The following is a 15,972-nucleotide window of genomic DNA, read 5'->3' on the forward strand; positions in this document are numbered from 1 at the left end:
TGATCTAGCCTATTTTAATGTAATAGTTTAACGTTCTCCTTTCTCCCTTTAACTGTCCAAGTTTTAGCCTGTCTACATTCACCTGTTCAATTTGTATCTGTTCTCTTTACCTGTTTCAGTCCTAGCCACTCTTTCCTTAGCTGTCCAAATCATATCCTCTCTTCTTTCACCTGCCCACATCATAGTCACAGTCACTGTGATGCTAGCCCATCCTTATTGTCAGTTTCAGCTGTCTATCACATGTGAGACACCCGCCCTGTTTTTTTCCTGCTCTGGCCCAAGTTTAGCTCCTGCCCATGAATCTGGCCCTGACCTTGGTTTTGTACTACGCTGCATTCTAGATGCTTGAATCAGACCTCAATCTCAGCAGTGCTAGTTTACATAATAACTTGTGAGTATTAAACATGAGTTTGGACCCACTTCTTGTTTAACTTGGACCCACCTCTAAATTGTCTTCTGTTTGTGCACATTGTTTGTGTTCTGTTTTACTTTTGGTCTGTCTTTGACTTCCTGTCTTCCTGCTGCACCAGCTCCACCCTGACCATTACTAGCAAATGTCTTTTTTGTTATTTATCTCGATAGTCTTGTTTCTGTGTAAATCGTCTTTTGGTTTTAAATATCTTGAAAGTCTTGCGAAAGTAACAAACTTAGGATTTTAAGTTGCTTTATTGTAGTTTTCCTGGTTCATGGTTTTTCTTGTCTCCTCATTCTATTTCCAGGTTGTATATTTGTTTTTTGGTTGTAAACAATACCTGAATGCCCACAGATGCATGACGGACTGACAATTAAATTCCCAGTTAAATGTTAGGGCATTAGAGGAGTAATGCTGGATCTGACTGAGGTTTAGGACAGGAAGGGTCAGGTTTGGAGAAACAGGAAACTGATGAAAGGAAACGATGCACGTCACACAAGTACACAGCGTCGTTGGTAAAAAGTGAAGCAGTCTTAACACGCAAATGGAGTTCTTCCTCAACTTACGGATAAAACTCTTACTTTTACCAGGTAGGATGTCCTCTACTAAAAACTGCTGTATATGAGTTTATGTTGAACTCTCATTGAATATTTCCACAAATATTTTTCAATCCAATTTTGTCTGTTTGGGTTTTTATTTTCCTTTTCTTAAAAAAGCCTGGCTTTCAATTTTGCTGGGTCCATGCGCTTTTTCAAAAACTTGCCAGCAGTGTCATTGGAACGCAGCTTGCAATAATGTGACTGGCCATTGTTTGTGCAACCGAGGTTTTTATGGAGATGGAATCAAACAGTGCATTGGTGAGTGATTACGTTTGTGTATTGTGTGATTGTATTATTTTTTACCTTTTCCTTGGGGTAAATGAAAATTTCAATATAATTGTAATAAATTTTCTTTGCAAATAATCTCACCTATGATAACCTTATATGAATTCTTAATTGAAATAAATTATATTTGAAAGAAAGTATAATTTAGGGAAATTGTACTAAGGGAAAATGCTGCTCTAAGCTGGTTTGAGCTGGTAGAATAATGGAGTTGGCAGTCTTACAATGAAGTCTTTTTGTTCCTGGAAACTACGTTTCTGAATTCACAATGACAAATGATTTGTCACTGTGAATAATAAATTAATTGTCAGGCTTGTCAGTGTCAGGATTTTTGCATGTAGCAATTCTATGTTGCTTGTACTGTATTTGCTTTTGATATTTTTACATGGTTTATTATTAATGTCTAATTGGTTGTTTGCTTCATTTGTATTTTATATTCTATAACACATTCTTTAACAAAAGGTGAAAAAAACTATTAAATAATTCAACCTCAAAGGTTTACCAAATCCAAATTTTTAATATAAAATGCGTTATATTAATACAAGCTTTTTTGACTTGATGGTAAAATAAACTACGCAGCAGATTTTTCCCTACATATTACAACCAGCATAATAAATGTAGAGTTTTAAAGACATATTTCCAAAGTCACTCATAACCCTGATATGAGTTATGCAGCACAGCTAAGAGTAACCTTCTAGCTCAAAGAGCAGTGAAAAATAGAGAGAGTGACAGCAATGTATCAGGTGTCCCAATACTTTTTTGTACAGTATATATACATTTTATACTTTTGTATCCTCCATGTAGATGATGATGAGTGTAAAAATGTCACTCATCACTCGATCTGTGGCGATAATGCCAACTGCACGAACACAAACGGAAGCTATGAATGTACCTGCTTTCATGGATATGTGTCAACAGGAAGTAAAAAATTTCAAACTAATGATGGACTGACACACTGTAAAGGTAAGACATCTCATTAATGCAGTTGAAAATTGTATTATATATTCTAGATAAAAACGGATAATGAGTGCAGTATGTATTTTGAATTACAAGTTTGTTTGTACACTTATAATGCTAGTTCTACAGCAAACTGTTCAAACTGGGCTCTATTCAGAGTTGGAGACAAATGAATCTGTCTTGAAGCTATGTTGTTGCAAGAAAAGTTCCTTATATTCAGAGTTCATTTCCTGAGCAATTCTTTAGGATTAGTAAAATAGCCTTCCTCAGGCTGGTAGACCATCCGAGACAGGGTTCCTCAAATTGTGTCAACAAGCATGTGCATTCTAATAATTAGGGATATTAAAATGTAAAATGCAAATTACATTTTTAACTGTTATCAAGTGTAAAATGACAACAATATATATCATAATATAAAGAAACAATAAAAAAAAAGATATAGAAGAAGAATAACATAATGATACTGATGATGATGGCATGTACCTATTAAAAAATGTACTTTGAGTCTATTATATTGGCAATTTATTGTACAAAATACTGTCCCTTATGTCCCTTTTTTAATAAATTGTAAATTGTATTTACCGCCCTAAGCATATATTTTAGCATGGCATATATTGCTTCCATCAAACTGTCAGCGAATGCTGTTGAATTTAATACACTCATGTTCCTTACACTGGCTAATATTGGGCTAAAAAAATGGGCTCAGCTCCAAGATCCAAATTGTGCATAACTTGAGACACACCTCTGTTTTACTCAAACACTACCCTGGCATGTGCAATCCCTGTGCAACTCTCTGAGTAGTGCTTAAGTCTCCGCATCTGCCCGAGGTCTGAATAGCAATGTGTGAAATCTGGTAATGTAACCTATCAGTATTCAGTCTTCACTACAACTCAACTCTGAATACGGCCCATGAGGCGAAGCGCACGTGTTCGATCACATATTTGCTCCTGTGTGTTGTAGATGATGATGAGTGCGAGAACGCTACGATTTGTGGACCATTCTCCAAATGTTACAACACAATTGGCTCTTTTTACTGCTCATGCCAAAGAGATTATATAAGTTCTTCAGAAAGAATCTGGTCTCAGCCAGAGAGTGGGATTGTGTGCAAAGGTGACTTCAGCAAGTATGATACCTATTTAATGAATGTCACTTGCCATTCCAAAAACTTACAAAAGTGTGTTTGATTTTTCAGAGGACCCAAATAAGGACTGCCATCAGGATGCAGGATGTATAACGATGGCTGTTAAGACCGTCATACAAAGTGTAAGTAAAACCATGATACGTAAGTGATTTGTTTAACATCCCACCATAATGTACCATGAAAACAAACAGTAGAACAAGCTGTAGAGTGAACTCAAACAATATTCAAAAATATAAAAATGAGTCTGAGATGCATATCCTGAGTATATAACAATATGAATAAGTATACAGAATTTGCAGAACAAAAAAATGACAAATAAACGTTTGGAAAAAAAAAAATGTGCAGGAAATGCAAAAAACAAAGAAATAAAAATACAAAATTGAAGAATTATATATATATTTTTTTTTAATAAAGAAAATATATTTCTGAATAAATACTGAGAATATAAAAGAGAAAAGAAGCATGAATAAAAATGTCAATATTTTCAAAGTGAAGGGTGCAGAACCTTTTTAAATGCAAAACAAATACTGTTTATTAGTGATATTAAAAGATTTATTAAACTAAAAATGTTTAAATGTTGTCAATAAAACATTTTAAAATGCAAAATATATGTATGTATATATTTATAAAAAAAAAAAATCAACTCATCATTGTTTCTATTTGTTTGGTTATTTGTTTGTTTGCTTGTTTGTTTAAGACAAAACTTACTCTCTTCAAAACAGTAAAAACATTTAGTTCTTTATCATGTGTTATTGTTTGTTAGTGTATTAGTGTTTGGTCACTGCCCTTGTAATTAATACTAAGCATACAAATGTTTAACGAATAACGAATGGACATAATATAGACATAGAGCGCGTTCTATAAAGAGCATTATTTTTCTAAAATGTAGACAATAATTAGATTTAGTTTGTCATGGGATTAGAAGAATGCAGGTGATCCGAAGCAACAGATTGCTGACTGTGGCCTTTCTTTGTCGCATTTTCCTCAGACCTTGGTGGTCACGTTGATTTCAGGAAACAGCTGTTTATGAAAGAGTTAAGCTGCTACTGGAAACAGAGCTTGTTTTTCTGGGCAGGAGTGAAGCTGTGAGGGTTTACTTATAAGCAGCTGTATGATCGTGAAACCAGTGCAACACTCTCGGGATGGCTTAATGTCTGTGTATAAGGGAGAATAGTGCCCTCTTGTGGCACAACTCAGACAATACCAGCAGAGTAGCACAGTAAAATCTGGGTTAAATCGAATTAAATTAGCTTTTTTTTTCCTCCCACTATTTCCCCTGCACTCAATCGTTCCAGTTTTACAGTGACAATACAAAAAGTTCTTCATCACAGCCTACATTTGTCCTTGTGGTAAGGAACCGAGGAGGAGAGGGGGGGGGGGGGGACGACATTATTTTATATGCTGATCCGAAGATATTTTATCTGAAAATAATATCCATACAATTACTGCAGTCTGCATCCTACAGAGTTTAGGTAATTCTATTTATTTTTGCTTAAACGTTTCATTGAGTTAGAGTGTCAATGAAAAATTGACAGCGATATAATGGTGCATTTTAATATCAGCGTTTTTTACTTTGATCATAGTTCCTACTTACAATTTCATATCCTCAAGTGGGAAGACAATGAAATGATGTATAACTCTGCAGTGGCAGTAAATGTAGGAAAGTATTTGGTTGGGGCAGAGTAACTTTTGTTAGATGAATTCTTCCAACCTGAATTACGTAGCTTGGGACTATATTATTTTTGGTGTTTTTATGATTAGAATTTGTTTATTATTATTAGAAATCTATTAACATACATCAATATACATAAGGGGTTAAAATGGTAGCACAAAGGTAGCAATGCCCTAAATCTTATTTCCAATGCCTGAATATTTGTTGTTAAATTGTTCAATTGAATGAGTGGGTGAATGTGGGGATTTATTATGGCCTTGTAGATAGATAGATAGATAGATAGATAGATAGATAGATAGATAGATAGATAGATAGATAGATAGATAGACAGACAGACAGACAGACAGGCAGACAGGCAGACAGACAGACAGACAGACAGACAGACAGACAGACAAGATATTTTACAATCTACTGATGTCCATGTCAACTTAAACGCATTATAGCAAAAGTAGACTTATCAAATACTAAGCAATTCTGTAATTCCGGTAAACATTTCTCAGATTATTGGTGATAATATAAAATTAAAAAATAATAATGTGTTAAAAAAAAATCATAATTTGTAAAAAAACAATGAGGCATAGACTCAGTTTAAAAGTGGAGATTTATTTTCTTTATCTTTAACTGTCAAGTTTGCCCATGACAGTCTTAAACCCTTGTTTGTGACTGACAAGAGTTAAACTTGGTGTGATCTGATTTTGGAGCTTGTGCAACTTAAGGTTGGATGTTTGTTCATGCTGACAAGCTTTTCTGCTCACTCTGGTTGAAAAATGTGGTTATGTAAATTACTATGTTCTTTTTGGCAGCTTAATCTGACCTTTTCTTAACATTAATGCATTTCCATTTAAGAAATGTTACTTTTTTTGTTGTTTTTTTTAGCAACGTTTTGTGTGAACATCACAGGAGATCAGCTTTTTCTGAAATACTCAAAACAGCCTTTTGGGTACCAACAACCATGACGTTGTAGAAGTCACTGAGATCACACGATTTGATGTGACCTATTTGTGACATTTAATATATTCTCATAGAACAAATTTATTGGTATTACCATCAAGGGTTATTCCCCTTATATTGATATACTGTTATCCCAACTAGTTACTAGAGTGTCTGGACCCACAGACATGTTCTGGGAATAAAAAAATTAAAAAATAAATATTAAGAAATTTTCAGCACACTGCTGCTAAATTACACAATGAAAGCATGCTTTTGTAAACATACATACACAGAAATCAGAATTCACGTCATCCCCTCCTGCACTACCCCAGTTTTTTTGGGCTTTCAGAAGTAAATAAAAAAAAAATCAGCAATTTCAGGTGGTCCTGCTACAATGTAATAATGAAATCCAACATTTGCCCTTGCTCTTACTGCATATTACTTTAAGCGTGATTAGACATTGGAGGCAGTCATTGAAGCAAAAATGTGCAGGAGTTAATCACACTATGAAATGGTGTTTAAAGCCTCTTAATCTCTCTTTTTTGTAGATCATTAACCTGCCAGATTCACAGCAGCAAATGGAGAAGATAAAAAATCAAACATTAGGTGACCTTGCTCCAGTCACAATAATCTCTTACATCGATGCAATAGAGGCCTCAGTGTTACGATTTGCAAACAAGACTCAGAAAGACAGTGCCATAAATGACACAATAAAGGTAATTTTTTCATATTCTTTCCCTGAACAGTAAAAATATACTTCAGGAAATACGAAATGTTCAATTATGCCCATACTAACACTTATAAACCAGTTGAATTACCAAGCAGTGTGCATGTCTGTATGTATTTATGCTTTTGAGCCTTAAATATGACCATATGTAATCTGTGATAGAATTTGGTTCAAAGTGTGAACAATCTGGTGGAAAAGGAGGAAAAGGTGGCTTGGAATAGAATGAAAGAGGATACTAAGGACCAGTACATAACAAAGTTACTACACACAGCAGAGCAAGGAGCAGTGTTACTTTCTAAATCCTATAAACATTCAGCTGAGGTGGACATCAAAACATCTGACGTAGGTAAGGCAAGCAGCATGAAGTATTTGCCGTTCACATGGCTCAAATTTAGGAAAGTATGCTTTTTATTACCTACAGCCCAAATGCACTTACTCAGAAATATGCCTAAACACCTATATTCACATGTATTATTTTTTATTTTTCTTCCAAATTCCAATGAGTAAAAGTTGAATATCTACTTGCACCTGGGTAAAACTGCTTTGGCTAGGAATGAATGATCAAATTGCAATTGCATGAAGCACACATCTATGTATTTTAATCAACATTTGCAAAGGTCAGCTAGCTACTTAAACACCTACTTGGGATAGTGTTCTTAGCCAAGAAATTTACTTAGCAATTTGGCACAGAGATTGTGGCCCAACCTTAGCTTACTAACTTCATGTTTCAGCTATTTGTGTTATTTACTATCCAAGTTTATAATCTGATTATAGTATATAATGAAAACTAAGCACTAGCAAATTAGACTATTATGCTACAAGGTGTAAAACGCAGTGGTCAAGTTTGCAGCTAACTATTAGTATGCTAACTGACAAAATAGAGAGACCAGGTTACAAGGTGGAAAGTAGCCAAAAAAAACCTAAATAAGGTGTAAAGATGCAGAAAAATTTATATTTATTACTGGATGGCTATTCATTTGACTGTTTGCTTCAAATTTCATTTCATTTCACAGAACTGAAACTCTACAAATTTGACCCTAAGAAAAAACAGAACTCCAATGTCTCAGCATCAATAGGTGGAGATTCAATTTCACTTACGCTTAAGTATATGAAAGAGGAAAATACAAACAGTATTCAAAACAGTAAGTATTAAAATGTGCATCTTTTTGTCTGTTACTCCAATTTTGCTAACACATGCCAGCAAATGGTGTGATTTGTGTTTGTTTGTATGTCTTAGGCAGCGTCTCTGTTATATTCCTGCACTATGACAGCATTGGGCCTTTAATGAAACCCAGTTCTGACCCCGGGGTGAACGACTACAGCCGATACGCCGAAGCAGGAGAGATTACAGTAAATTCCCCTGTGATAGCTGCAGCCATAAGTTCACCAGATGTTTTCCCTTTGGATCATGTGACCTTCAATCTTAAACACCATGAGGTACTGGCCTCATATATTCAGTGTGACACCTACTGTACATGTGATAATATTGCCTCCTGTAGTTTAATCTACTCTATGGTACTTACTACATGGAAATTACTTCTATACAGTATCTATACATCTACTCTATGTGTATTTTTACAATATGAAGTACTAAACTGATATTTAATATGACGCATAGCTCTAGGGCAGAAGGGACTTTATATATTCTCTATAGTCTTAACCTCCAGGATATCATACATAGTACATACTATACTGCCCTTTAATTTAAATGAATCATTTTCATTTTCTCATTAAGCCTATAGACCCTGAAATTGACGAGACAAAATGTGCTTTCTGGGACTATTCGCTGAGCAGCATGAAAGGTCACTGGTCCATCGAGGGTTGTGAGCGAACTCGTGTCAACAAGACCCATACCACCTGCTCCTGTAATCATCTAACACACTTTGCTATCCTCATGTCCTCTGGCCGTGCCAATGTAAGTTTGTCAACAGCTGTAAAACAAATAAAGTAAAGCCGGTGTATGATGTAATCCATTTAATATATGATGCATCTTTGTAAATAAAAAATTTATAAATGTTTAGAGACAGCTTTCATCCAATTGATATTACCAAAGTTTCTTTTGTCACAGTGTATTTTGGGGAAAAGTGACACTATTAGCTAAACATTTTTTAAGTTACATATTTTCAAGAATCGCATTTTGACAGTTCAGCCATAGGTAAAGGTGAAGCAGAACATTAATATACAGTGTACTGCATATCAGCTATCGCTCAACTAAACAAACTCACAATAACAACTCATTTATATCTCTATACCTTTTTCTACACATAAATTCCATTTTATTGCTTTTTGTAAAAGTGTAAAAAAATCACATATATTACATTATATTATAGTATTCTATTGTATTTGTTTTATTTACCTGCATTTATAGATTACTGTTATATTTATGTAGTTTGGTTGCATTATTAATAGTTAAACTAGTGGTCAAAATACTTACAGATCCACTAGGGCAGGAATCACTCTGCCCCAATTTGTTTATTAGAAAGAAAGTAGCTGAAAAGTATCAAACACGACAGAATTACACCACCTGTATTAAACATGATACAAACTTAAATAATTGAGAATAAGTTCATAATTAATTTTTTTTTTAAGTGCATAGTTTTACTTTTACTCCTTTCTCTGATTATAAAAGATATGATTAGCATATTTAATCTGCAGTAATCATGCTAACTACTTCACACCCCCACGGATAGTCCTCGCTTAGACACCTCTGTCCACAACCGTTCTTTGTTTGCATGTATTAATGTTAATGAACAGATAAATAAAAAGGGCTATAAGTATTTATGACAAACTATATATAATTTTAAAGGTCTATGCCTCAAGCATCGATGTTAGATCACTGTTTTTCAATGGAAAGCTATCTATAGGTTGTGGTTTATATATATTTATTTATATGTGTACAACACTAAACTTTGATGTTAAAAAGACTTGACCCTCAAATGCCTTTTAGAGAGTTATTCTAAAAAAAAAAAGTCTCTAGAGAGTAGCCCATAGAGTCAAGTGTATCTGGTTTTCAACTTTAATCTATACCCTAACTAATATAATTCTGCCACACAAAAATCTGTGGTTATTAGCTTGCATGTATAGCTTGCATGTATAGCATGTATTGCATGCTTGCATGTATAGCTTGCAGTGAATAACACTGAGAATTGAAAAAATTTAACTAATTGTCACTGATTGTAGTTTGAGTGTAAAAATATTCTCGACCCACTAACTAATGGCTGACTGCTTTCACAAGCAGAATACAGAACACAGAGTTTCTCTGCCTTCACAATAACTGCTTTGTCTCCTCAGCTAGCTGCACACTTCAACGTGCTGAGTCGCATCACTCAGCTGGGAATGGTGATCTCCTTGATCTGCTTGTTCATGTGCATCTTCACCTTCTGGTTCTTCAGTGAGATTCAGAGCACTAGAACAACTATCCACAAAAACCTATGTTGCAGCCTTTTCATGGCTGAGTTCATCTTTCTGATCGGGATCAATATGTATGCACACAAGGTGAGCTCAATGAGTGTTGTAGCTGCATGTAAGTTTATAACAATTAGGTTTCTTTTAGAAAATAAAAAAAGTTCAGATTTCTTATATTCCCCTTTTTGTAAAATATTCCCTTAGGACCTGGTGTATATGTTTTACTTAAAACGTCAGCAACTATGTGATTCTATATTTTTAAATAGGATTAAATGCTACATTATGCCTCCAAAACACTGCATTTACTTATAAGCAAATGAAAAATACAATATATAAAACGTTTTTGGACACCTGACAATGAGATCTGTATATCCTTTTTTGAACATCAAATGCCTTATTTAGTCCCCATTTGCTGTTATAATAACCTCCACTCTTCTGGAAAAATGCTCCACTAGATTTTAGAGAGCGGTTGTGATCATTCAGCCAGATACTGATAGAGGGTGATGAGGCCTGGGGGTGCAGTCAGCATTCCAGTTAATCCCTAAGGTGTTTAAATGGGTTGAAGCCAGAGCTCTAAAACAGGCCCCTCAATATCTTCTACTCCAACCCATGTAACCCATATAATTAAAAAAAACTGGCTTTATGCACAGGGGCATTGTCATGCTGGAACAGGTTTGAGTCTAATAGTTTAACTGTAGGGGACATTTAATGCTCTCAAATCCAAAGACATCATATACATCTGTGTGTGCATAAATTAAATCAAAATAATTCAAATTCAATATAGACTATTCATTAAATGATCTTTCCTAGTACACTTATGTAACGTACATATTATGCGATAATTCTTTTCATTATGAGATCATTAAAAGTACAAAAATATTGTGTTTGTGGACCTTATAGCAATTACCCATTAATAGTTTTTAATAGCGATTTTGATCGCCTTTTCCATGTTTCAGTTGTTTTGTTCGGTTGTTGCTGGGTTGCTACATTATTTCTTTCTGGCGGCTTTCGCATGGATGTGTATTGAGGGCATACACCTGTACCTGATTGTGGTTGGCGTCATCTACAACAAAGGCTTCCTTCATCGCAATTTTTACATTTTTGGTTATGGCAGTCCAGCAGTAGTTGTCATCATCTCTGTAACTCTTGGCTACAAATACTACGGTACAGATTCTGCGTAAGTACAGTGAAACAAAACATAAGTCTCGAAAGCACACAATGTATTCCATTAATGAGAATGTCATAGAGTGTCACAAAACTGTAGTAATAATTTAGTTAGAAAAGTCATCAAATAAAGTTCTGCTTTTGTTTTTCAAAAGATGCTGGCTAAGTACAGAACGAAATTTCATTTGGAGTTTCATTGGACCTGCATGTTTGATTATTCTGGTGAGTCTTTCTTATCATATTGAAGATCATTTAAAACATTTAATGAGCCAAAATTGGGCTGTACTGTTTGAGTGGGAGGGATGGCATACACTCTGTGCTTTATTAATCACTGTGGCTCTAGCCAACCATAGTCATCTATGAACTCATGTATGTGAAAAAGGGCAGATAGCACTTTCCTGTGTTTGTTATGTTGGAAAAGATGTCGTTGGCCTAAAGTATGCTGTATCAGAAGCTGTGTTAAGATTGGGGACAGCTGGCTGAGAATTAAATGGTGACCAAAATGAAGTAAATAAAAACAGTAATTCCCAGTTTATCCCGGTGGTTACTTTCCAAAACCGAAAACTGCGATACGCCACCCCAAAAATGCTTTTTTAATTGTTAAGCCGTAAATCATCCTCCCACACAATTTGAACACACACAGAAAACATTTGGAAGAATATAGTGCGATGAATTTTGTGTACATTTGTAGAAATACAGTACACTGTATCACATTTATAGAGTACATGCACTGCACGAGATATACAGTTCTGTAGTAGCGTAGCCTATGCATAGTTTCTCTGCTTGTTTATTGGTTGGAGTGTCCTATGACGTCAAAAAACAGTTAAAGATACACGTAACCGCATTCTTTACATTCTGTACTGTACTGTATTAAAATTTTACTTAATTTTATAATTAATAATTATAATTTTATTTATTTTATTTAATTTCCTATACGTTTTTTGGTCTATCGTGCTATCTGCGCCAGACCGGGAAAATCAGCCAAACTAATTAGTTATGTGGCAATTCTACGATAAACCGGGGGCACGAGATTCGAACCACGGTAAAGCGGGGGATTACTGTATATCAATTATCAATCCATCAAGTTATCAATCAATTAATCTGTGGTTGTTTGAATGTGTGGCACTTTGATCTAAATTTTAAGATAAATAAGTCTAAATATTTATTTTCTCAATCCATTGATTTTATTCTAAATCATATCCAGGTGAATTTGTTGGCGTTCATTGTAATCATCTGTAAAGTCTATCGTCATACAGCTGTAAAGAAACCTGAGATCAGTCACTATGAAAATATCAGGTGAATATATACTTATGCCAACATTTGTGAGCAATTGTAACTTAAACATTGTTGCAAACATGATATGCATTTCCATTATATTAATTTCTTCAAACCAGGTCTTGTGCACGAGGGGCACTTGCTCTCTTATTTGTACTTGGAGCTACCTGGACATTTGGTGTGGTGCACATCCTTAATGAGACCACTCTCACAGCTTATCTCTTCACGTTCGCAAATGCATTCCAGGGGATGTTTATCTTTATCTTCCTCTGCGTTTTGTCTCGGAAGGTAACGTTTATATATTTTTGCTCCTCATAATTTGCTATTTTTGTTTGTTCGTTTTAATGCTTGAAATCTTCTCTTTTTAATAGGTCCAAGAAGAGTACTACCGAATGTTCAAGAACGTGCCGTGTTGTTTTGAATGCCTGAGATAAGGAAATCAAATAGTTTGGACAAGCACCATTGTGGAAGCTGAAATAAAATATTTTAGTACTCATAAGTATTTGAGGTTGCAAAAAAAAAAATGTTTAGTCTTTTTTTTTTTCGACTACAAAATTTCTATCGTTTTATGTAGCAAATGTGATAATCAGGACCATCTCTTACAGTAAAATTGAATGTAAAGCATAGATATAATGTTATAGTAAATAGTAGTTTAATTGTTGCTTGTGTGGCAGCCCAGGAAAACTTTTCTCTCTCTCTCTCTCTCTCTCTCTCTCTCTCTCTCTCTCTCTCTCTCTCTCTATCTATCTATCTATCTATCTATCTATCTATCTATCTATCTATCTATCTATCTATCTATCTATCTATCTATCTATCTATCTTCTTATTGGCTGCATAGTTCTAATCAGTTTAAACACCAATCTATGTAAATGCACTGCCATATGAACAAATGTAACCATAATAACATACCATCACAGAAACATACAAAGTGAGGCAGCTATTGTGAACACTTCCTAATGACCTTACTGCACTAACTAGGTGTTTTGCATGCCATTACCTTTTATTTGAATATAGTGATTTTTATCAGTGGCCAATGAAACAAGATAAATTTGATAAACTGGAGAATAAAGAAATCATGAAATCGGGAAAAATGGCACAAGGAACCAACAGCTTCATTATTAGTAGAGATGCAACACAGACACATGTAATTCACCCAAACACAACCCCTCCCCTTCCTTCTCTCTCTCTCTCTCTCTCTCTCTCTCTCTCTCTCTCTCTCTCTCTCTCTCTCTCTAATAACTATTTATTGGAAGCCATTCAAATACATGTAACCTTATTGCACTACTTTTTCTCTGTATATGATTTGGAGTGGGCAGAATTCGAGACCTGTATTTAAAATAACTAATAGATGCACTGCAAACAAATCTCTAAGAGTTTTAGTTTTTCAGTGGTGGAAATTGATAAGTGGCATAATCCATGACTAGGAGTAATCCCTGACTTGTCTGACTCTCTTGGAAGCAACATCCTTCCCACTTTGTGCACGTGTTAACATCAAACACCACACACCTAGCCATGCATTATTTCTGACACATAGTTGAAAATTTGATCATATGAAAGGTTTCCCAAGCTGCCACATAGTATGTGTGATTCACTGTGTGCAGTTCCAACAGATGTATTTGAAAAAAAGCCTAAAAATATTTTCTATTCTCCAATAACAGTAAAAGTACTACACTTATACAAAAAACATATTATATACAGTAACTAGCTCATCTGATCAGTTATTTACTACAGAGACTTGTTTACAATGTATTTAAAGTTGCTTAACTTAATGTTGTGTTTCTGCCTGTAAAACAGTTGTATTCTGTATGTCTTGTATAAATCATTCATGAGTTAATAAGTTCTTTTGTGAAGCTTGGATATATTTTTTGTTTTGTCACTAACCATGTTTTATTGGGAATCTGATGACTTGCCTGATGACTTTTTTTTAAAGCAAATCTAATCATAATGTACAGAATGATGTCAAGGTGAATTTACACTACAAGCCAAACGTTTTTGTCACAATGTGAAAGTACCCTTACATGCAAAGCAGGTCCGTAAACTTTAAATCTTTAATAACTCAAGGCAAAAAAAAATGCATGACCTGCCTTATTAAATAAACTATAAAACATTTAGGATGCTATAGCAATAATGAAAAGCTCCTGTTTTTTTTTAACACTTGTTTACCCAGAACACTTTCTGGGATTTTCATGAAGTTTTTTCTTAATGATGGCTGACAACTACATGACTGAAAAACCACTGTGGTCATTAAACAGTCCAACAGGTTCTGTGCCTATGACTGAAAGATTGAGTTTAAATCTCAGGATGGACAGAAAGTCAGTGATGGGTTCTTGAGCAATGTTTGTGTAATAGTGTAAAAGCTTTATGCTTTGTAATTGGTTTGACCTGTAAATTACTACAATTATTAAAAGCATTAAAGCCTCTGCTAACCAGACATTTGATCTCAACTGGTCTCTTTATTCATCCAATGCATATATATATATATATATATATATATATATATATATATATATATATATATATATATATATATATATATATATATATATATATACAGTGAGGAAAATAAGTATTTGAACACCCTGCTATTTTGCAAGTTCTCCCACTTAGAAATCATGGAGGGGTCTGAAATTGTCATCGTAGGTGCATGTCCACTGTAAGAGACATATTCTACAAAAAAAAATCCAGAAATCCCAATATATTATTTTTAAACTATTTATTTGTATGATACAGCTGCAAATAAGTATTTGAACACATTAGCTAGAATTCTGACCCTCAAAGACCTGTTAGTCTGCCTTTAAAATGTCCACCTCCACTATATTTATTATCCTAAATTAGATGCACCTGTTTAAGGTGGTTAGCTGCATAAAGACACCTGTCCACCCCATACAATCAGTAAGAATACAACTACTAACATGGCCAAGACCAAAGAGCTGTCCAAAGACACTAGAGACAAAATTGTACACCTCCACAAGGCTGGAAAGGGCTACGGGGAAATTGCCAAGCAGCTTGGTGAAAAAAGGTCCACTGTTGGAGCAATCATTAGAAAATGGAAGAAGATAAACATGACTGTCAATCTCCCTCAGACTGGGGCTCCATGCAGGATCTCACCTCGTGGGGTCTCAATGATCCTAAGGAAGGTGAGAAATCAGCCCAGATCTACATGGGAGGAGCTGGTCAATGACCTGAAAAGAGCTGGGACCACCGTTTCCAAGGTTACTGTTGGTAATACACTAAGACGTCATGGTTTGAAATCATGCATGGCACGGAAGGTTCCCCTGCTTAAACCAGCACATGTCCAGGCACGTCTTAAGTTTGCCAATGACCATTTGGATGATCCAGAGGAGTCATGGGAGAAAGTCATGTGGTCAGATGAGACCAAAATAGAACTTTTGGGTCATAATTCCACTA

At 34.9% G+C, this 15,972-nt stretch overlaps 1 protein-coding gene across 1 annotated transcript; it reads left to right on the forward strand.

Annotated features, from left to right (window-relative positions):
- The first annotated feature begins 342 nt into the window (after positions 1 to 342).
- On the forward strand, positions 343 to 14,995 carry adgrl4 (adhesion G protein-coupled receptor L4). Its single transcript, XM_083557891.1, has 17 exons — positions 343 to 391; positions 720 to 1,002; positions 1,129 to 1,269; positions 2,098 to 2,256; positions 3,211 to 3,360; positions 3,443 to 3,513; positions 6,542 to 6,709; positions 6,883 to 7,066; positions 7,734 to 7,862; positions 7,958 to 8,157; positions 8,456 to 8,635; positions 10,012 to 10,215; positions 11,082 to 11,302; positions 11,445 to 11,511; positions 12,494 to 12,585; positions 12,684 to 12,852; positions 12,936 to 14,995. The coding sequence occupies exons 2-17, from the start codon at positions 957 to 959 to the stop codon at positions 12,996 to 12,998; spliced, it is 2,244 nt and encodes a 747-aa protein (XP_083414017.1). The 5' UTR covers positions 343 to 391; positions 720 to 956; the 3' UTR covers positions 12,999 to 14,995.
- Positions 14,996 to 15,972: the final 977 nt, after the last annotated feature.

This window comes from Silurus aristotelis, assembly GCF_946808225.1.
Source record: "Silurus aristotelis genome assembly, chromosome: 13".
NCBI lineage: Eukaryota > Metazoa > Chordata > Actinopteri > Siluriformes > Siluridae > Silurus > Silurus aristotelis.